General features: G+C 44.9%; 1 protein-coding gene across 2 annotated transcripts in view; it reads left to right on the plus strand.

Moving 5' to 3' along the window:
* NUP188 (nucleoporin 188) overlaps nucleotides 1–16,901 on the plus strand; it is a 25,157-nt gene extending 8,256 nt beyond the window's left edge. Inside the window, exons 14-44 of one of the 2 annotated variants that reach the window (XM_071454197.1) lie at nucleotides 285–404; nucleotides 848–974; nucleotides 1,099–1,254; nucleotides 1,608–1,734; nucleotides 2,352–2,439; nucleotides 2,519–2,595; nucleotides 2,755–2,869; nucleotides 3,216–3,336; nucleotides 3,530–3,590; nucleotides 4,008–4,139; nucleotides 4,293–4,426; nucleotides 4,819–4,925; nucleotides 5,749–5,955; nucleotides 6,356–6,525; nucleotides 6,840–6,909; nucleotides 7,514–7,581; nucleotides 8,215–8,410; nucleotides 8,905–8,982; nucleotides 9,318–9,403; nucleotides 9,903–10,048; nucleotides 11,172–11,353; nucleotides 11,724–11,924; nucleotides 12,572–12,664; nucleotides 12,798–12,956; nucleotides 13,160–13,297; nucleotides 13,684–13,758; nucleotides 14,417–14,626; nucleotides 15,267–15,398; nucleotides 15,534–15,604; nucleotides 15,777–15,906; nucleotides 16,060–16,901. In XM_071454197.1, the coding sequence (XP_071310298.1) occupies nucleotides 285–404; nucleotides 848–974; nucleotides 1,099–1,254; nucleotides 1,608–1,734; nucleotides 2,352–2,439; nucleotides 2,519–2,595; nucleotides 2,755–2,869; nucleotides 3,216–3,336; nucleotides 3,530–3,590; nucleotides 4,008–4,139; nucleotides 4,293–4,426; nucleotides 4,819–4,925; nucleotides 5,749–5,955; nucleotides 6,356–6,525; nucleotides 6,840–6,909; nucleotides 7,514–7,581; nucleotides 8,215–8,410; nucleotides 8,905–8,982; nucleotides 9,318–9,403; nucleotides 9,903–10,048; nucleotides 11,172–11,353; nucleotides 11,724–11,924; nucleotides 12,572–12,664; nucleotides 12,798–12,956; nucleotides 13,160–13,297; nucleotides 13,684–13,758; nucleotides 14,417–14,626; nucleotides 15,267–15,398; nucleotides 15,534–15,604; nucleotides 15,777–15,906; nucleotides 16,060–16,230 (3,948 nt within the window). In that variant the 3' untranslated portion in view covers nucleotides 16,231–16,901. Of the gene's footprint in view, nucleotides 1–284; nucleotides 405–847; nucleotides 975–1,098; nucleotides 1,255–1,607; nucleotides 1,735–2,351; nucleotides 2,440–2,518; nucleotides 2,596–2,754; nucleotides 2,870–3,215; nucleotides 3,337–3,529; nucleotides 3,597–4,007; nucleotides 4,140–4,292; nucleotides 4,427–4,818; nucleotides 4,926–5,748; nucleotides 5,956–6,355; nucleotides 6,526–6,839; nucleotides 6,910–7,513; nucleotides 7,582–8,214; nucleotides 8,411–8,904; nucleotides 8,983–9,317; nucleotides 9,404–9,902; nucleotides 10,049–11,171; nucleotides 11,354–11,723; nucleotides 11,925–12,571; nucleotides 12,665–12,797; nucleotides 12,957–13,159; nucleotides 13,298–13,683; nucleotides 13,759–14,416; nucleotides 14,627–15,266; nucleotides 15,399–15,533; nucleotides 15,605–15,776; nucleotides 15,907–16,059 lie in introns of both variants that reach the window. The other variant, XM_071454195.1, reaches the window with a different exon arrangement.
* Nucleotides 16,902–18,607: the final 1,706 nt, after the last annotated feature.

Below are 18,607 nucleotides of genomic sequence, written 5' to 3' on the forward strand. Positions count from 1 at the left end.
GGGCTGCAAGGATTGAACTAACTGCTGGCAAAAGCATTGTGCTTGTTTTTGTTGTCAGAATTAGGATGATATGTAATGCCTTACAGTCTTCTTGCCTTATACTTGCAGACTGCCTCATGCTTTAGTCTGTGCAAGTGTGATCTCCAGTCACTGGAGTGATACTTTTGTGCATGATTAATGTTAAATGTACAGCTTAAAACAGAACTGTAACCTTGTGTTATACTGAGACCCTTTTAGCTTTTCTTTTTAGTAGTGAGACATTTGTTTTCTCTTTCCACCACCAGGAACCTACTGCAGGTCTGGGTATTATCCTGGACAGTGTTTGTGGGATGTTCCCCCATCTTCTCACTCCTCTCCTTCAGCTGCTCCAAGCCCTTGTGTCTGATAAATCTACTGCAAAAAAGGTACAGGGTCTCTCTTGATGTTTGGGAGATGATTTATTTCGAGTCAGGAATGACATGCTCTGTGATTCTTTCTTCCCATTACATGTGCTTATCTCAGTTGCAGTCTTAGATAGCAGACATAAGCTTTTGTCTAAGAACAGTGGACATGGCTCCTTCAGAGTTGTGTGGTGTTGCAGGATGCTGTTTTCTGGCTTTTAGAAAACTTTTCAGCTCTAATGGTTGAAGATTAAGATGATAATTTTTGGGTGGTACTTACCTGATTCATTAGATGAGACTTGTCTGAACATGAGGGCTGTGTAATAATGCTTTGGTAGGGTTGATGTTTTAGAAGGATATTGTTGTACACCTCAAGTAAACTTGCTTGATACTGGAAGTAAGCTGGTTGATAAATTTTTAAGAAGCTCTGGCTCTTTGGCTGGTTGTTGAAGCTCTCTCTGATGCAGGTATACAGTTTCCTGGATAAAATGTCCTTCTATATTGAGCTGTACAAGCACAAACCTCCAGATGTGATCTCCCATGAGGATGGCACGCTGTGGCGAAGACAGGCTCCAAAGCTCCTCTATCCTCTTGGTAAGGAAACTGCCCTCACCTTTTCTTACTGAAATCCTTTGGGAAATTCAGCTCTTTCTTTACCTGGCTTCTAACTCATGGGTAAACTCATTTGTGACTTTGCTTCACCTGCTTCAATCTTTAGGACTAGGTCAGACAAACCTACGGATACCTCAGGGAACAGTGGGCCAAGTGATGCTGGATGATCGGGCTTATTTGGTACGGTGGGAGTATTCCTACAGCAGCTGGACTCTGTTCACCTGTGAGATTGAGATGCTGCTCCATGTTGTGTCAACAGCAGGTGAGACAGGCTGGGAGCGTGAAAGAGAATAAATAATTATTAATTGGTGTCAATTTGAGGTTAGTAGTAGGGCTGAATAGCTCTGAGTACATTTGGAAGAGCATGGAATATTATTCAGAAGCCTGATGATGATTATTCTGTAAAATTCACTGCAAAAGGCCAAGAGCATGTAGTGTAATGAGATACACTTTAGATGAGGGAAAAGTTGAGATAGATAAACAAATGTTTTTTGATACGGGAGAGGGATGGTTTTGAATCATGCAGATATGTGGTAAGAGATATGTGCATTGTTCCAGGCTTTATTACTGCTGAAGTACAATTTTGCATTCTAATGTTTGGTTTTCTTTATCCAGATGTGATTCAGCATTGCCAGAGGGTCAAGCCCATAATTGATCTGGTTCATAAAGTCATCAGCACTGATGTATCAATAGCAGATTGTCTTCTGCCAATCACATCACGAATCTACATGCTCCTGCAGAGGTGAGTCCCTGACAGCAGAGGTACCTGAGCAGATAGAGTGACCTGAAGGGTAGCTGATTACTTATTTTGCCAAGAGCTTTACAGGATGTGTGTCAGTGCTTGAATTCCCCAAGACTGGTGTTCAGCTCTCAAAACTGTTCTGGTTACACATAGGTTAATGTTTTGATACAGCAGAAATGGCCCCCTCTTCTACTTCTTTCCTGAAAGGTGTGCAATTTTATCCCTTTAAAGGTCATTTTGATTAGTAGCTATATTTACATGAAACAGGGATAAACATAGCATTAGAGCAGTAATTCACAGGTTTTAAAACAGTTGTAATTATTAACTCCTCCCAGAGTTAACTGCCTGGGAATTGATGTTCAGCTGTATAATTATTGTTTGCTGTGACAACCTGCTGTCTTGCCAGCCTTGCTCTGGCAGTAAATTGATCTGACTCAGGTGTGAGGGGGAGGTGGCAAGTCTAGACTGAAAGTGTTGACTCTGGTGTCTGTATTTATCTGCTTAAATTTTATATGTGTGTACTTCAGTGAGAGAGAAAGAAGCTTTTTGATTAAAAAAACCAGACTAGACCACAGGTGGCAGTGCTTCTTTTCATGCATGCTGTTTCTCTTTTATAGGCTAACAACTGTAATCTCTCCCCCTGTGGATGTTATTGCTTCTTGTGTCAATTGCTTGACAGTCCTGGCTTCTCGGATGCCAGCCAAGGTGAGGAAAGGACCTGCTGCTGAGAGCTGGTACGTTTAGCTGTAAATCAGAAGGAGCATCTGTGCCTCTTCTCTTGCAGGTTTGGACTGACCTTCACCACACGGGCTTCTTGCCATTTGTTGCCAATCCACTGTCCAGTATGAATCACATGATTAGGTATTAATGTTCCCCACCTTATTTTTTTTTTTTTTTGCCTAACCAATTCATAACATGCAATAAGAACTTTTTGCCAGTGTGCAATCTCTGCACCTGACATCTCTCACTCATGTCAGAATCCTGCTATTCATGTGATGAACTGTCTTGCTCATTTCACAGTGCAGAGGGAATGAATGCTGGGGGCTATGGGAACCTTTTGATGAGCATGGAGCAGCCCCAAGGCGAGTACAGTGTTACCATCTCCTTCCTGAACCTGGTAACAACTCTTGTCCGGGTGAGTGCCTCTGGAGAGCTCTGGTGTGACACCAGCTCTGAGCTGGTATGATTGAGAAATGAAAGTGATCTCAGCCATGTCTGAGATCAGTGTCTTTGCAGCAGGGCTCTCTAAGTAATATTTGCTTGCCTGTTCTTCTGCACTGCTGTTTGTGCTTTCTCTGATATGATTCTTACAGAAAAACATTTTGACTTGTCTCAAATGACTACAAAAAACTGGAAATTGCTTGTAAATCTATGTCCCTGTGTTTCATGGTTTTCTCACACTTCAAAGACAATAAGAAATATCTTCCTCTAAAAGTTTCCTTGTTCCCCTCCTGGTTAAATAACATTTCTGTTTCTCCTAGGGACAACTTGGTAGCACCCAGAGCCAAGGCCTGGTGCCCTGCATAGTGTTTGTTCTGAAGGAAATGTTACCAAATTACCACAAATGGAGATACAACTCCCATGGAGTGAGAGAGAAAATTGGTAAGGATGTTAAAAGGGGGGGGTATGAGGGGAAGGAAATAAAAGGGATCACCTGCCTTCTTTTTTCTAGCAGCCATTTGGGATTTGCATTGTACAACTCCTGATATTGTTAGATGCTGTGATTTGTTTGAAAATACAAGGAATGAGGCAAAAGTTTTCAAAAACTGAGTAGTCCATTTCATCTCTGTTTTAGGGTGCCTAATTCTGCAGCTGATCCATGCTATACTGAACTTGTGTCCTGAAATGGATCCTCGCAGCAGGTAAGACAGGGGAGAGGTCTCACACCTGCACTAGCCTGGTTTACAGTGCAGGAATCACTGCAACTTTGTTTCAGTTTTTGAATTCAAAAGAATAGGAGGGAGTACATAGCTGTGTAGTGCTGGTTTCAGCTCTTTGCTGCATTACTGAGTACAGGAAGGGTAGCAGAAGATTAGGGACAGAGCAAATCACATTGGTTTCTAGAACTCTTGGTAAAAAAAAAGAAAAGAGTACATAGATTTCTTGGGACAGACTACTATCCACTTTCCCATTTGGTGTACTCTGGTGAAAGTAGAAGGGAGAGTAAAGGGAGTGGGTGTAGAAATGAGGAGGTTGCTTTGTGGTAGTTTTTAAAGTTCAATATGGCAAAATGCCTCAAGTGCTCCTGGTGACACTGTCCTGTGTTTGTGTCACAGCAATGCCCCCAGCCTGCAGTCCTTGTGCATCTTCAGCCTGGCCAACACCGAGGCAGGGCAAGCTGTCATTAACATCATGGGAATTGGGGTGGACACCATTGACATGGTCATGGCCTCCCAGTCCAGCAGGTGAGTGGGGTGTGGCTGTTTGGGCAGTTTCTGTGTGCTGGCTCTGAGAGAAAATGTCTTGTAACTCTGGTGGAGTTTCCTCTGTGAATGTTATAAACTAATAAATGTTGGTTGTGAGCACAGTTCCTTACTTTGGATTCTCTTTGGACACAGTGATGAGTCCCAAGGCCAAGGCCAGCTGCTGATCCAGACAGTGAAGTTGGCATTCTCTGTTACCAACAACGTCATCCGGCTGAAGCCCCCGTCCAGCGTGGTGTCTCCCCTGGAGCAGGCCCTCACTCAGCATGGTGGGTACTGCCTGGGGTACTCCAGCTGTGCTTCTGGGTCATCTGCAAATGGCACTGTGTGTCTCATCACAAACACTGCTTAAGGTTTCCAGGTTACAAAAAGTGGTTGCTACTGATGGGAGGATGCCTCTTCTCCCTCCTCTAAGGCATTCTTCCCCTCTGGGACAGCTTTTAAAGGATTAATCAAACATGGCTTATTGTTTGCTGCTTTGTAATGAGATTATTGTAATTACAGAATATACTAAATCAGTTGCTGTTAATGCCTCTGGCTGGACCCATACCATGTTCTTTTGGGAGACCAACTTAGTTCTTACCTTCTGCTGTGGAAATCATTTGGTAAATAGTTACATCTTGTTGTTTCTTCTCTTTGATTTTATTTGTGTTCTCTCCAGGTGCTCATGGGAACAACCTCATTGCTGTCTTGGCCAAATACATCTACCACAAGCATGACCCTGCACTTCCACGCCTGGCCATCCAGCTGCTCAAACGACTGGCTACAGTAAGATGAGACACATCAGTGCTCCTTTGCTTCTCCCCTTGTGACTGATGCCACTACTGAAATTTTTTCAAATAATCTCCTCAGGCTTTTTTTGTATTAGGGAGCTTAGTGCAAGTCAGTTGAAGCAGGGTAGACTGGCATCTGTAAGTTAATGCACATGAAAAATCATGTAAAGGATCCTTTAGTTTTTTTATGTGATCTGCTGTTTCAGAAGTCACTCAGCACTCACTGAGAGGCATCCCATTAGCAGGGTTTTTTTCTGCAAAGTATTTGCACTTCCAGTTGTTCTCTTCCCAATTTTTGAGCAACTTTCTCTAGTCACTCTCTTAAATACAATTCTTAGACCTTCCTACCTGGAATTGTACCATCTTACTGAGAAGAGTATCCTATTTAAGTTTTTATTGGGACCTTTCAACTTTTAGACTTCTGGACTTGGTAAAAGTAGACTTTAGACTTAGAAAGCCTTTTGCACTTACTCTTTTTGTCTGCTAAACATCAGAATATTTGTAGCTTTTTAAAAGCATATAAATCCAGATATTGGCTCATTTATTTCAAGAAATGTAATTCCAAAGCAGTTTTTTCCTTTGTCTTTTCTATTTCCTTTGTAACCTTTGAGAAGTTGATGAGGATAGAGTAGAATTGCTCAAGAGGAAAGTTTGGATCACTTGTCACGTTTCTTCCTGCTTAATGACAACTGACTTTGCTAAGTTCATAGATTCACTATTAAACATTTTTGAGTTTCAATACAATCACCTTTTGTGTGTAATTAAGCATTGTGTACAGCATGTTTCTTTTTCCCTCTGGTGTTTGTTTCCATGGGCAGGTTGCTCCCATGTCTGTGTACGCCTGCCTGGGCAGTGATGCCGCTGCCATCCGCGACGCCTTCCTCACCCACCTGCAGAGCAAGATCGAGGACATGCGCATCAAGGTCATGATCCTGGAGTTCCTCACAGTGGCAGTGGAGACACAGCCTGGGCTCATTGAGCTGTTCCTCAACTTGGAAGTGAAGGATGGCAGTGATGGGTCTAAGGTACAATAGCAGATACTTGCCTGAGGACTCACTGGCTTTTTTCTGCATATTAGAGCACTGGATGCTAAAATCTGATATTGTACATTGTAACCTGATGTGTTTAATGTAAAGATAAATGCAGGTTGTGCTTGTATTTAATGCATGTGGTACTATCCCACTTTCACTTTTCCCTGTAACCAAAGAGAAACTTTCCCCAGTATTTCAAGGCAGATACTGAGTTAGCAACAGAACATCTGCTAAGACCAAGGGTGCCTGTGACCTGCTCTCTTCACTGCATGTGCTGTTCTTTCAGTGACCTTAAAACACTCATTCATTACTGGCAGTGAGAAAGATAAGGATTTGTGTACAATGGACAATACAGTTCTCCAGCATTATAACCTCTTGTCTCCTTTTGCTTTAGGAATTCAGCTTGGGGGAGTGGAGTTGCCTCCAGGTGGTGTTGGAGCTGATTGACTCCAAGCAGCAGGAGAGGTACTGGTGCCCTCCCCTCCTGCACCGCGCTGCCATCGCCTTCCTGCACGCGCTGTGGCAGGACCGTCGTGACAGCGCCATGCTCGTGCTGAGGACAAAGTGAGTTGGTGATTCTTGACAAGGCATTTTCCTTCCTCTTTTCCAGAACACTCTTTCTGTGCTTTATCAGACTTTTCAGGGACCTTTGCACCTTAGTCAGTGTGTGGTGAGGGTACGCAGTGTGTGGGCTTTGAGTGTGGAAGATGAGAAGCCCCAGTGTGTCAGAATCAAATATGTTTCTGTTTCTTTTATACAAAGCTAAATAAACTTGTATTTACCAAAGCATATTTTATACATAGTTTGGGACACTCAAAATGCTGCTAGGCACGTGGCATGAGGGAGACAACTGATAATATTTTGTTTATGTCTTTTAGGCCAAAGTTTTGGGAAAATCTAACTAATCCCCTCTTTGGGACCCTTCCTCCGCCCTCCGAATCATCAGAGGTGAGTTACATACAAATAAAATGAAGGGATTAATGTACTCCTCAGAAAAGGTTTCTAAGTGATGTGTGTGGCCATTCCCTCTGCTTACAGCTTCCTAAAAGGAGCTATGACCAAGTGGGTAAAACATAGGCAGAAGATGAAGTGAATGCTGTCTGGATTTTCAGAGACTGGGCAGCCATGAACTGCCTTTTGAAATTCTCTGGTATTTATTCACATATGAAACAAAAATAGCTGTTTGGCAGCTGTGGTAATGCTCACTGTAGAAGGTGTGTGTCTGAAGTGTATCCATAATCTGGGCTCAGGCTGACTGATATCCTGGAGGAATTGATTAGGTTCTTGTTCTTCCTTTCTGTGCAAGTTTTTTCCTTCATTCTGAAAGCCCTGTGCTCTCACTGAAGAGTTCAAATTCTAAGCACAGTATTCTGTCCCTATTGTCACCAGTCTGTGGTCAAAATGGCATAAGTATTGCTATTGTGGGAGAAGTAAGTCTCCTGCAGAACTGGAGTATCTGCCATCCCAAGTGGATGGGTAGGGATAATTTCACTTACCCTGCAGAACTCAGATTTTCTTTTTTTTTCCCTTGTTTTTTTTTTTTTCCTCATAGCTCAGTGTCTTGGATACCTGTGCCTTAATAATGAAAATCATCTGCTTGGAGATCTACTATGTTGTCAAGTGAGTCTTTGGTAGTCTCTCCTTCATCTCTGTACTTTTTAGTTATCTAAACTGTGTGTGTTAACTCTTGATACACCATATGGGCTTTGATGGGCAAAGCACATGTAATCCTGTGAAAATCTGGGGGTGATTCATGAACACATGACAGACATTCATTTGAGATTCTTGCAGTCACTAATTGTGATTATGATATTACAATTCTTCTGTAGCCTTGAGGTGAGAATGTATCAGTATTTTCCTTGTATGCTGAAATAAGAATATACAGTATTTATTAAAACTAATTGTCAACTAATTACTGTAAACTGTAGTAAAATTACTTTAAACTGTAGTAGTTGAATTACATTTAGTAGTTTTCTCCCACTTGATTTGTTTTCCTGAAAGTAACATCTGTTTCATATGTTGAAAAGTCAGGATTAACAAAAATTTGTTTAAAAAAAACCTATAGATTTTCTTCAGGGATCATGTTTTTCCTTAATATTTGATGCAAAAAGTGGGATTCCCTGCACAGGTCAAATATGCGGAATAATCTTCACTTGCAAGCTGTGCCCTTGGCTTTCCTCCCTGAATCTCAGGAGCAGTATATTTTCTGACCCAAGAATAACTGAAGCTAACTCCTTCTCTTGCTTTGGTCAGGGGCTCACTGGACCAGTCCCTGAAGGACACCCTGAAGAATTTCTCCAGCAAGAAGCGCTTTGCCTACTGGTCAGAGTACGTGAGGTCCCTGGCCCAGCACGTGGCAGAGACCGAGGGCAGCAGCTGCGCCTCTGTCACCGAGTACCAAATGCTCATCTCAGCCTGGAGGATGCTGCTCATCATCTCCACAAGCCATGTAAGGGCTGCCTCTTACCCTGCATGAGAGGCTGAAATGAATATTTTGAGTAATACAATGTCAGCAGCTTCCTAGGGCCAGCTAAGCAGAATTCACTGGTTTCTTCTTTTGGTTTTGTTGTGTGTGTGAGCACAGTACAGGTTGGTGTGAGCATGGTGCAGGGGGTTAGAGTGGGTGGTGTTTTGCTGTTTGATCAAAATGAGCATATTGCCCTCTCAAGGAGGGAGGCAGTAAATAGTTTTTAGAGGGTTTCTAAGTAATTCTGTAATCCTGACAAGCTTTTCCTGTGTTGAAGGAGGCAGGGATGCACTGTTAAGCAATTAGTCATTACCAGCTCCTTGTCAATGGTAATGTAGGACTAAAGTGATTTCTGTAAAAGTCAGCAGTTATAATATTGATGGATTCTTAAAGTAACAAAACAGTAGACTGATTTTAGGCTGCTTAGAAGATGCACCTTTTATTGTGCTGATTGATCTTTATCTTTGTTGATTTAGGCTGATATCATGCATCTGACTGATTCTGCAGTTCATCAGGAGTTGTTTCTGGATGTGCTAAATGGCACCAGGGTTTTGGTAGGTGTTGTTTCCTATCAGTTCTTTCATTTCTTAATTGCTTATCTTCTTTGCACTATTCCTACAGATGCTTGTAATGTTAGGATTTTTTAGATCCTGTGAAAATGGGCTGAAACAGAGTCTCTCTCCATGAACTGATGAGCTGCTTAAATCTTTATTTTGTATGTGTCATTCTTTCATCACTAAATGACCCTGTGGGGGCCCTGGCTCTGATCCCCTCAATTCTACTGAAGGAACAAACCTGGTCATTTGGTGGTGGTGCTTGGGCTGAGCATTTCTGAAGTGTTTCCACCTGTGAGAGTTCCAGCTGTAACTCTTACTGTACTTCTCCTTAGCTCCAGGTTCCCATGTCAGTGCCCTGTCTGCAGCTGGGGTCTATGCTGTGTACCCTTCTTCTGATCCTGCTCAAGCAGTGGAAAAAGTAGGTGTTTTGTTTGGATATTTTTTAGTCACTGCTAGAAAAAAAACTTTGGAGGTCATGTTTAAATAAAAATTTGGGAGGTTATGTTGAAGTGTTTTGGTCTAGTGAGAATCCCTTAGTGATCTGGGGAGAAAACTGAAGGTTTATCATTGAATTCTTTTTTGGCATGTCAAATGTCTCTTGGTTGTTGCTGAATTGTGAGAAATCTCTGGTAGCAATAATTAATTTTGTTTCCTGCTTGTTGGTGAGAAGTAGCAAAAGAGCTTTTGTGATAGTTAGTCCTGCTTTCTCACTCTGATTCTCACAATGAAGGGAAAATGCATTCTCTCATTCTGTGGAACATCTTTAGTGAGATCCAGGTGGTGACTTAAACTTTACTTTGAAGAACTGCTTTTGTTTTTAGGGGTCATATAACTTATGATCCACACAGCTCATTCAAGGCAGTGTATTTATTGAGGGATCTTGTCTAATCTGAAGAGCTCTCCCTTTTTGTTGTCAGCGAGTTGAGTTCTGTGGATAAAATCATAAACTCCTTGACGCAGATTCTGGAGGGAGTACTACAGGCAGATCAGCAGATGATGGAGAAAACCAAAGCCAAAGTGTTCTCAGCTCTTATCACTGTTCTGCAAATGAAGGAGATGAAAGGTGAGGTGGTGCATGTGCAGGTGTTGAGGTGCCAGGGCTGAACACTCCTTACCCCCAGCATGTGCAAGATAAACACATGGTGCTGGTAGTCGTGCAGGGTGCTGAACATCGTCACCAGCCTGTGGGACTTCTCTCCTTTTTCTTCCCTTCTTTAGCTAGTTTTGGAAAGAGGTGATGTTTATCATTCATTCACTCTATGTCCATGTCTTCCCTTCTCTTGTCTTTCCCTGACAATAACCTCTGTTTGATCAGTTTAGTTCCTGTGTGGTTTTGGAGACAGCTCAGTGGATGTGTAAGTCAGGCTCTCTCAGAGTGACTGTAGAGCTTAGATTCTGACATGGATTTCCAGTTAAAGATAACAAAAGACCCAAACACAAGAAAGGGTACATTTTGTTACAAACCACAGAAACCAGTCTGGTCACTACTCCTGTCCCTTCTGGGGCATCTGGCAGTGCAGTGGCACTTGAAGACCCTCAGTGAAATCTGGGCAGTATTTCTCTGTGCAACACATACAAAGGCAACTGTGATTAAAAGTGTGTCAGGTTACTTGTCTGTGTTCCTTGTTCCATTGCTTTGGCTCTGCAAATGTTTACATTTTGAAAAATAAGTAGAAAGTGGAGGATTGGTTGTTTAAAGAAAACAATTTTAATTGTTTTCTTTGCTGTTGAATTTGAGTTTCTAGCTGTGCTGGTAAAATGTGGGGCAATTTATTATAGTGGTTTTGATAAGAATGTAGTATTTATATGGATTCACAGACCATGGACTGCACCCAATCTGCATAGGCTGATACCAGCAGTCTGAAGCAGTGGGTGGGAATTGCTGTGGTGGAATAATCTGTCCACAGTAGTGCTTGATTTGTGTTTTGACATGTCATGAGTTTATATGACTTTGTATGACAAAATCTGCATGCTTTTCTTATTGAGATGATTATAATCCCTTAATATATCCTCCTAGATGTAGACATCTAACTTAGTCACAGCTGCTCACATTGTTTTGTAGGTTTTGAGATGAGAACAGAATAAATGCTAATTCCAGGAAATGTGGCTCAGTGATGTTACCAGTTGAACTGGAAATCTGAGTACAAGGAGTGTGTGTTAACTGGTGTCTGTTGTGTGTGTCACAGTGAATGACATCCCCCAGTACCCCCAGCTGGTGCTGAGTGTGTGTGAGACCCTCCAGGATGAGGTCATTGCTCTTCTGGACCAGACCCGGCACAGCCTGACCGTGGGAGATGCTGCAGATGACAAGGACAGCATGGAGACCGACGACGCCTCCCGGGTGAAGCACAAGGACCAGCGAGATGGGGTAAAGGGCTGCTCATCTGCTCTGCAGTCTTGTCTCTCCCCTCTAGACAAGCATCTCATGGTGCTTGGAACAGCTTTCCTTTGTAGCCTGCTGCCTTCAGAGGAAGTTTCAGCAGTTTCTATTTCAGAATTTTCTTGGCTCACATCAGTCTGGGAAGTTGGCTGTTGCTGCCTCTTCTTCAGGTGTGCACTAAAAAACATTTTCATAAGTGCTAATGCAGCCAAGAGGTGTACAGAGTAAAATGTGAGGGATATCAGGAGCCTTCATCTGTGATTCTGAGAATGATTGGAATTTAGGTGGTGTTAGTAAATGCTTTTGAGATTTTTCCTGGTACAGCCCTGTACCTACCTACCTTTCCTTGTCACTGCAGGTGTGTGTTCTGGGTCTGCACCTGGCTAAGGAGCTCTGTGAAGTAGATGAAGATGGAGACTACTGGCTGCAGATTACTAGGAAAGTCCCTGTGCTTCCTACCATCTTTGCTGCACTGGAGATCAGCCTGAGAGTTAAACAAAACCTTCACTTCACAGAGGCCTCGTTACATTTGCTGCTGACCTTGGCAAGGACTCAGCAGGTGAGAGATGCAGAGAAGTGAGAGTGCATGGCTGTACGCTTTAAATAAAAGTCTGTCTCATTTTTTATCTCATTATCCTGTCTGTGACGCAGCTGAATGATGAGCTGTAGATAAAGGGGTATTTTTTGGAGATTGGCAAGCAGCAGGTCCTGTGTGTACACCTGCTTAGTGTGCCTTGTTCTCCATAGTGGGATGTCTGGGAAAAGCTGAGCCAGCCAGGCAGATCTGTCATTTAGAGCAGGCACCTTCACTTTGGATCCTGCAATGCAAATACCCCCTTGTTAAACCAGCATTGAGTGTTGGAACCTGCTTCTTCATTAGTTTTAATAAAGTGTTACTTATCTCTTTCAAATTCAACTTGTCTGGGGCTTTAGGTGAAAACAAGGTTGTTCCAAGCCCCTTTGCAAGGATTATGTACATTCCAGAGCAGGTGATAAATGGGAATTTTGAGTACAGTTGTGCAGGTTCGATTTTCCTTTTCTTGATATTGAACTTCTAACAACATAGAGGTGTGTGTAGATGAAAGTTCTGTAAAAGGGTGGTGACAGTGCAAAGAACAGAAATATACAAAAATATCTACTGCAGCACAAGTCTCTTCAGTCTCAGAGAGCAGAGGCACAGATTCCAACTGCAGTCTGTTCTTGCAGGGAGCAGCAGCAATGGCTGGAGCTGGTGTCACCCAGAGTGTCTGCCTGCCCCTCCTCAGTGTGTACCAGCTCAGCACAAATGGAGCCATCCAGGTGGGTGCTGCTTCCTTCATTCCAGCTGGGGATGCCCCAGAGAGCTTCCCATGCCCTCTCAGGCTGTGGCTGGAGGCTGCCAGAATGGTGTGGAGGGGAAACAGTCACCTCTTTCTGTGTGTGCTTTGTTCAGACATCTGCTGCATCCCGCAAGTCCCTGGATGCCCCCTCCTGGCCCGGGGTCTATCGGCTCTCCATGTCCCTCATGGAACGTCTCCTCAAAACACTGAGATACAACTTCCTGACAGAAGCACTGGACTTTGTGGGTGTCCATCAGGAGAGGATCCTTCAGGTGTGCCACAAACTGCCTCTGGGCTTCACTTAACTCCTCTGCTCCAACAGCAGTGGAAATGAGTCAGAAAGGGCAGATGAGCTGAAAAGTCACTGCTGCCTTGGGAAGGGTTACAGTGGGAAAAGCTGTGAGAGGAGGGTGGGATGTTACCCCATCTGTCCCTTCTCTGTCATGGCCCTGATTTACTTCTCTCTCCTTCCCAGTGCCTGAATGCAGTACGGACCGTGCAGAGCTTGGCCTGTCTGGAGGAGGCTGATCACACTGTTGGCTTCATTCTTCAGCTCTCAAATTTCACAAAGGAGTGGCATTTCCACCTGCCACAGCTTATGAGGGACATGCAGGTAGGAATCAGGACAATACATTGCCTTGGAGTGCAGGGATTTGGTTGTCTGAAGAGAAAATGGCACAATATCACTTTGTTATTACCACTCCTTTAATGGGAATTACTGAGGTTATTTCACTTTCCATTCTGTCAGTACCTGGTCTCAAGTAAGGAAATATAACTGTTGGGAGAGAGAGAAGTGGTAGCTTGGTAAAGTAGATTGGGTAATTCGGTGGCTTATTTTCAGTTCTTAGTGCCAGGTGATTTCAAGAAAATACTGGGAAATTAAGAGACTGCATGGATCCTTTATGATCACAGTGCTATGTTTGGATTTTCTAGCTTAAGGCAGTGAATAGACAGGGTTTGAGCTTTTCTGAGATTTCTCCCTGACCTTATTTCTTTCAGGTGAATCTGTGTTACCTGTGCCAGGCCTGTACCTCCCTCCTGCACAGCCGGAAAATGCTCCAGCACTACCTGCAGGTGAGGATCCTACACCGAACTTCACCATGCTCCCTGTTACAAGGGAGCATTAATCATTATCAAGGGTCTTGGATATTGAATGGATTATTGATAAACTTCATGGTGATTATCGACACACATCAACAGTTAGGATTTGCATTTCTTTACAGCAAAAAAAAACAAAGTGCTGAGATTAGTCTGGACTCTGAAAAGCTTTGGACTGTGTAAAGCCAGTCCTAGATAACCAGCAGCCTGTGCTGAATGGCCTGCTGTTACAAAGAGGCTGCATTGCTGTAGGACTCTGGAGTGCCATTAATTAAGCCACTTAATTTGATTTAATTTGTTAAAGGGAGATAGTTCTTGTTCTTGGGACATCTTCAGATGCACGAGGTGGAGATGATGCATTGCTGCTGCAGAGTTCCTTCAGCATGGCTCAGGCTTGGTGTGTTGATCATTCTTTTTGCTGAGAGTGGAATCCAAACAGCCTCTGCAGCTGCCTCCCTGCAATGCAGTGTCTCCCCAGCCCACACCAACTGTACATTCTCAGCAAGTGACAGACTTTGGGTGTCTTATTTCCTCATTCTCTTTGTTCACAGCATATTTTTTTTTCTCCAAACATTTGTCTTAGTGCAAAATAATCCCATCTGTATCCAAGACTTTCTCTTTCTTTTCTCCACAGACAAAGAACGGGGACTCCCTCCCGTCCAGCGTGACCCCCCGTGTGCAGCGCAACCCCCAGGCCTCCTCCAAGCCCCCCAGCCCCGAGTCAGAGGCAGCAGAGCAGAAGGCCCTGCTCACAGTGCAGTACAGCCTCCTCAAGATCCTCAGCAAGTCTCTGGCTGCCCTGCGCCACTTCACCCCTGATGTCTGCCAGATCCTCCTTGACCAGGTGGGTGCTCCAGAGGGGAGTTTCCAGCATTTCCAGGGATATTCTGGATGGGTGTGTCCTGCTTGATGCAGTGACCCCACTGTGTACCTGTCTGCTGCTCTGCACAGAGCGGGAAGGAAGGAGACAAGGAATTTGCCTTGGGAATCTGGCACTGCACAGGGGGAAGGGAAGACTTGGCTGAGCTTTTGTGTGATCTACACAAGGCTGTGTGTGTGTGACCTTACTGGAGCAGACAATAACCCAGTTGAGTTCTACCTTCAGTATACCATTCTACAGGAAAAATCCTCTTGTCATCCTCCCATTTGGGTGTGACCCAAGGCCTGGTCTCCAGGCTCAGAAAGGGAAGGTTTAATCCTTGATTCTGGCAGTGTCTGCTGCTAACTGTTGGGTAGGGAACATCCTCCTGTGTCTCTGGGAGCAGCCAGTACTGGTGTGCCTGTGAGAGGAGACCAGTGGAGTCTGTGCAGTGCTGTGCAGGACACTTTACTGCTCCAGCTGCACACCTGAGACTTGGGAAATTATCACAGTGCTTCTATTTCTCCATATAAAAAGTGTGATAAGGGACTGGGTATTCCTGTTCCTATGGCAACACCATCCTCGTGGCCTCCTGGGTCTCACTTCTCTTTCTGTTCCTCCACAGTCTCTGGACCTTGCTGAGTACAACGTGCTCTTTGTCTTGAGTTTCACCACACCAGCCTTTGACTCGGACGTTGCACCTTCCTTTGGGACCCTCCTTGCCACAGTCAACGTGGCCCTGAACATGCTGGGAGAGGTACTGGCCCTTCCTGTGTCTGGGAGCACGGCAGCTGCAGTGATCCCAGAGTGCTCATTCAGCTGAGACTCTGAAGAGCATGAGCAGTTCTTCCCTATCTCCTGTCTCTAATGCCTGTCTTTTTTCCCCTCAAAGATGGATAAGAAGAAAGAACCTTTCCCTCAGGCTGCAGGGCTGAATATGCAAGAGGGAACCAAAACCCTCAAGTAAGTTTCCAGTTACTTGATGTAGTTACAGCCAAGCAGCAGCCCGAGCTCCTCAGATCAGAACTGAAGTTTAGAGGCATTTGTTATCTTCATACATCCCTTAACTATTTGACCTGGAAACCAGAGTGTGCTGACCTTTTTGGCTGCTGCTGATTTGTGTTTCTTTGCACAGGTCTCTGCTGATGTTTACAATGGAGAACTGTTTCTACCTGCTCATCTCCCAGGCTGTGCGGTACCTGCGGGACCCGGCCGTGCACCCCCGGGACAAGCAGCGCATGAAGCAGGAGCTCAGCTCGGAGCTGGTGAGCGCCTTGTGCTGTCCTCTCCCTGCCCAGTGTGTCAGTGCTGCCCATTCCCAGCAGGATTGGGCTGCTCATACTGCCACATGGCTGTGGGGCTGGGGCAGGAGAGGGCTGTGGTGGAAGGAGCTGACTTGTTGCACTCTTTGATTGCAGAGTACGCTGCTCTCCAGCCTGTCCCGCTACTTCCGCAGGGGAGGTCCCTCTTCACCTGCCAGCGGGGTCCTTCCCTCTCCCCAGGGAAAGTCTGCCTCCAAGCTGGGGCCAGAGGGGCAGGAGCCCTTGTTTCAGCTGGTGCAGGCCTTTGTGCGGCACGTGCAGAGATAGATCCCGTCCTGGCCCTGCCTCCCTTGTCAGGACCTGCAGCGGAACAATTCACATCCACCACAGAAGGCATCACCTTTGGCAGAGCTGTAATGAGGACTGGGAAGGGAGGGAGGCCAGGTGTGGGCAGTGGTGTCACCTGAGCAGAGAGATCTCATGGAACTCTTGCCACCCAGGAGCAGAGTGAATGTAAGGAGAGCCCAGCTGGCTCCCCATGACCAGCCCATGTGCACGGTCTGCCCTGTCTGCCAGAGCATCCTGGCTGGGTACAAGCACTGAACAGTCAAAACCTTTATTTTTATAGTTTGTACCTCAGCTGGGGAAGCTGTGGCTGGGTGGAGAGAGGAGATGCTTTCTGCTGGGCATTAACTCTGCTCCTAACACAAGGTGCAATCTGCGTCTCGTGCGTGGAGTCCAGCTAAGGCACACCCAAGGGATCAGCCAGCAATTCAGAGACCATCTTTCTACTGCTATTTTTGTACTGAATGGTTCCAGGCACGATGGTGTATGTGTGCTCACGCCTTCCCTTCACCCTGCAGTCTGTGTGTTGTGTGTGTTTCTGAAGAGCAAGGCCTCACTTAAGGTTTTTACGTCAAAATTCCATTGCTCCAGTCTTGCAGTTTTTTGTAACTGTGCCCTATTTATACTGATATTAAAACCTTTATAGACAGCAACTGTGTTCATGGGTTTGTGTTGGACACAGCAGCACCAGTTCTGCTGAGCTGAAATCCCAGCTAATGTTGTGACTTCTAAGTGACAAGCCAGAGACTGTCTGAAATGATTGTAATTAGAGGCTGATTGCCTGGGTTCCCCACACCCACTCCCTTTCTCTTACTCTCCCGTTGGGGAACTCGTGGGAGGTTTGAAAGGAGCAGCACTATAAAATACTCCTCAGGGATATTCCCCTGCACAGTGAAGGTGCAGCATGTGGTGTAGCTCTGGATCAACAAACTCTTTAAGGTTCTGAGGCTCAGTGTGTAGTAATGACAGTGAGAGAAAGTCAGTGATTATTGCTTAAAATACAGCCTGAAATCTAGACAGACTTACCTAAGCTAAGAACTCAAGTGTAGCTGTGAGCTAATAACCTACCAGTTCTTTCCTAAATACACACTTGATTGCTTTACCAGCCAGAACCTTTTTAATTTCAATGGTTTTAAAGAGACTAGAGCTAGAAAATGAGATTATCTTGCTTTGAGGTTGTTTGGGCTTTTTTACCTTATAAGCTTAAGTGCTGGCAATATCCTGGCACATTTCTTTGATCTCTGGTGTCACATGCCCTGAGGGCTTTGGAGAGATTTGAACTGCCTGGAGAAAAGTCCTAAAGCAGAAGGGAGAGGGGCTTGTGAGGTGGTGAGACAGTCCTAAACCCAGTGGTGTTTTGGTGGGGCAGCCTGCAACCAGAAACACTTTGTGCCATGGGGAACTGGGTGTGAGCAGGGAGAGCTGAAGGTGAACGACTGCAGAGACAGAATGGATGAGGGCTGCCAAGGGGAGGGAAGCAAAGCTGGAATCTGGTCCATCTAAGCAAGTTCAGTTACAGCAGAGGCTGTTACTTGACAGCTGTGGTCAGGATCTTTCCTTTTTCATCCCTTCCTTCCTTATGGCTTTGGAAGTTGGAGTGTGCTCATCACTGTATTGGTGTTCAACAAGAATGGATTCTTCTAGATGTTTATTCAAGCACCAGAGTGAGTTGGTGGTGCTTGGCAGGAGCCCTGGGTGCCAGACAGCAGAAGCAGTGGGTGCCATTGGTTATGTATGTTTTAGAGCTGCAGCAGCATTTCAGTCTTGAGTTGTTCCTGTCCCTCAGGCACAGAGGGATCCAGCCAGGGGGGCTCCCCTGACATCTGCAAAGAAGCAGCACAATTGTCACCTCCCTGTGCAGAGTCAGGAGTAGCAAGAGATGTTCCATGGGCTTTTTTCCTACTGCAGAGGGAACAGAGTGCTGGTGCCAGGAAGAGAATTCCTGCTGGCTGCTCTGAGGGAAGAGACCATTTTCTGCTTCATTAAGCTGCTGCTGCTTTAATGTACCAAGGAGAGGAATAACAGGGGAAGAGGGATGTCACTGGCCTGAGGGAAAATATACATGCTGGAAGGGAAATAGGCAGGAGTAGATCTCTAATAGATCAGGATGATGAGAGTGGTAGTCCTGGCAGTTTTAAAACTAACTAGAACAGCAACATCATTTGATTTCCCTGTTCTCTTTAACTAGAACAGCCAAGCTTTACTGCTGCATTACAGAGCATTTCAACAGCTGCTTTTCCCAGGAGTTCCTTCCAAGCTGGGTCTTAGGGACAAGACTTTAGGATTTTAGATTAGCAGCAGATCTAGTTTCCATAACAACTCAAGAAGTCTGTTAGATCCAGAATAGCACTTGGGTCTC

Source organism: Agelaius tricolor, unplaced genomic scaffold (genome assembly GCF_023055355.1).
Source record: "Agelaius tricolor isolate 1412-34295 unplaced genomic scaffold, bAgeTri1.0.p SCAF_38, whole genome shotgun sequence".
In the NCBI taxonomy this organism is placed as follows: Eukaryota; Metazoa; Chordata; class Aves; order Passeriformes; family Icteridae; genus Agelaius; species Agelaius tricolor.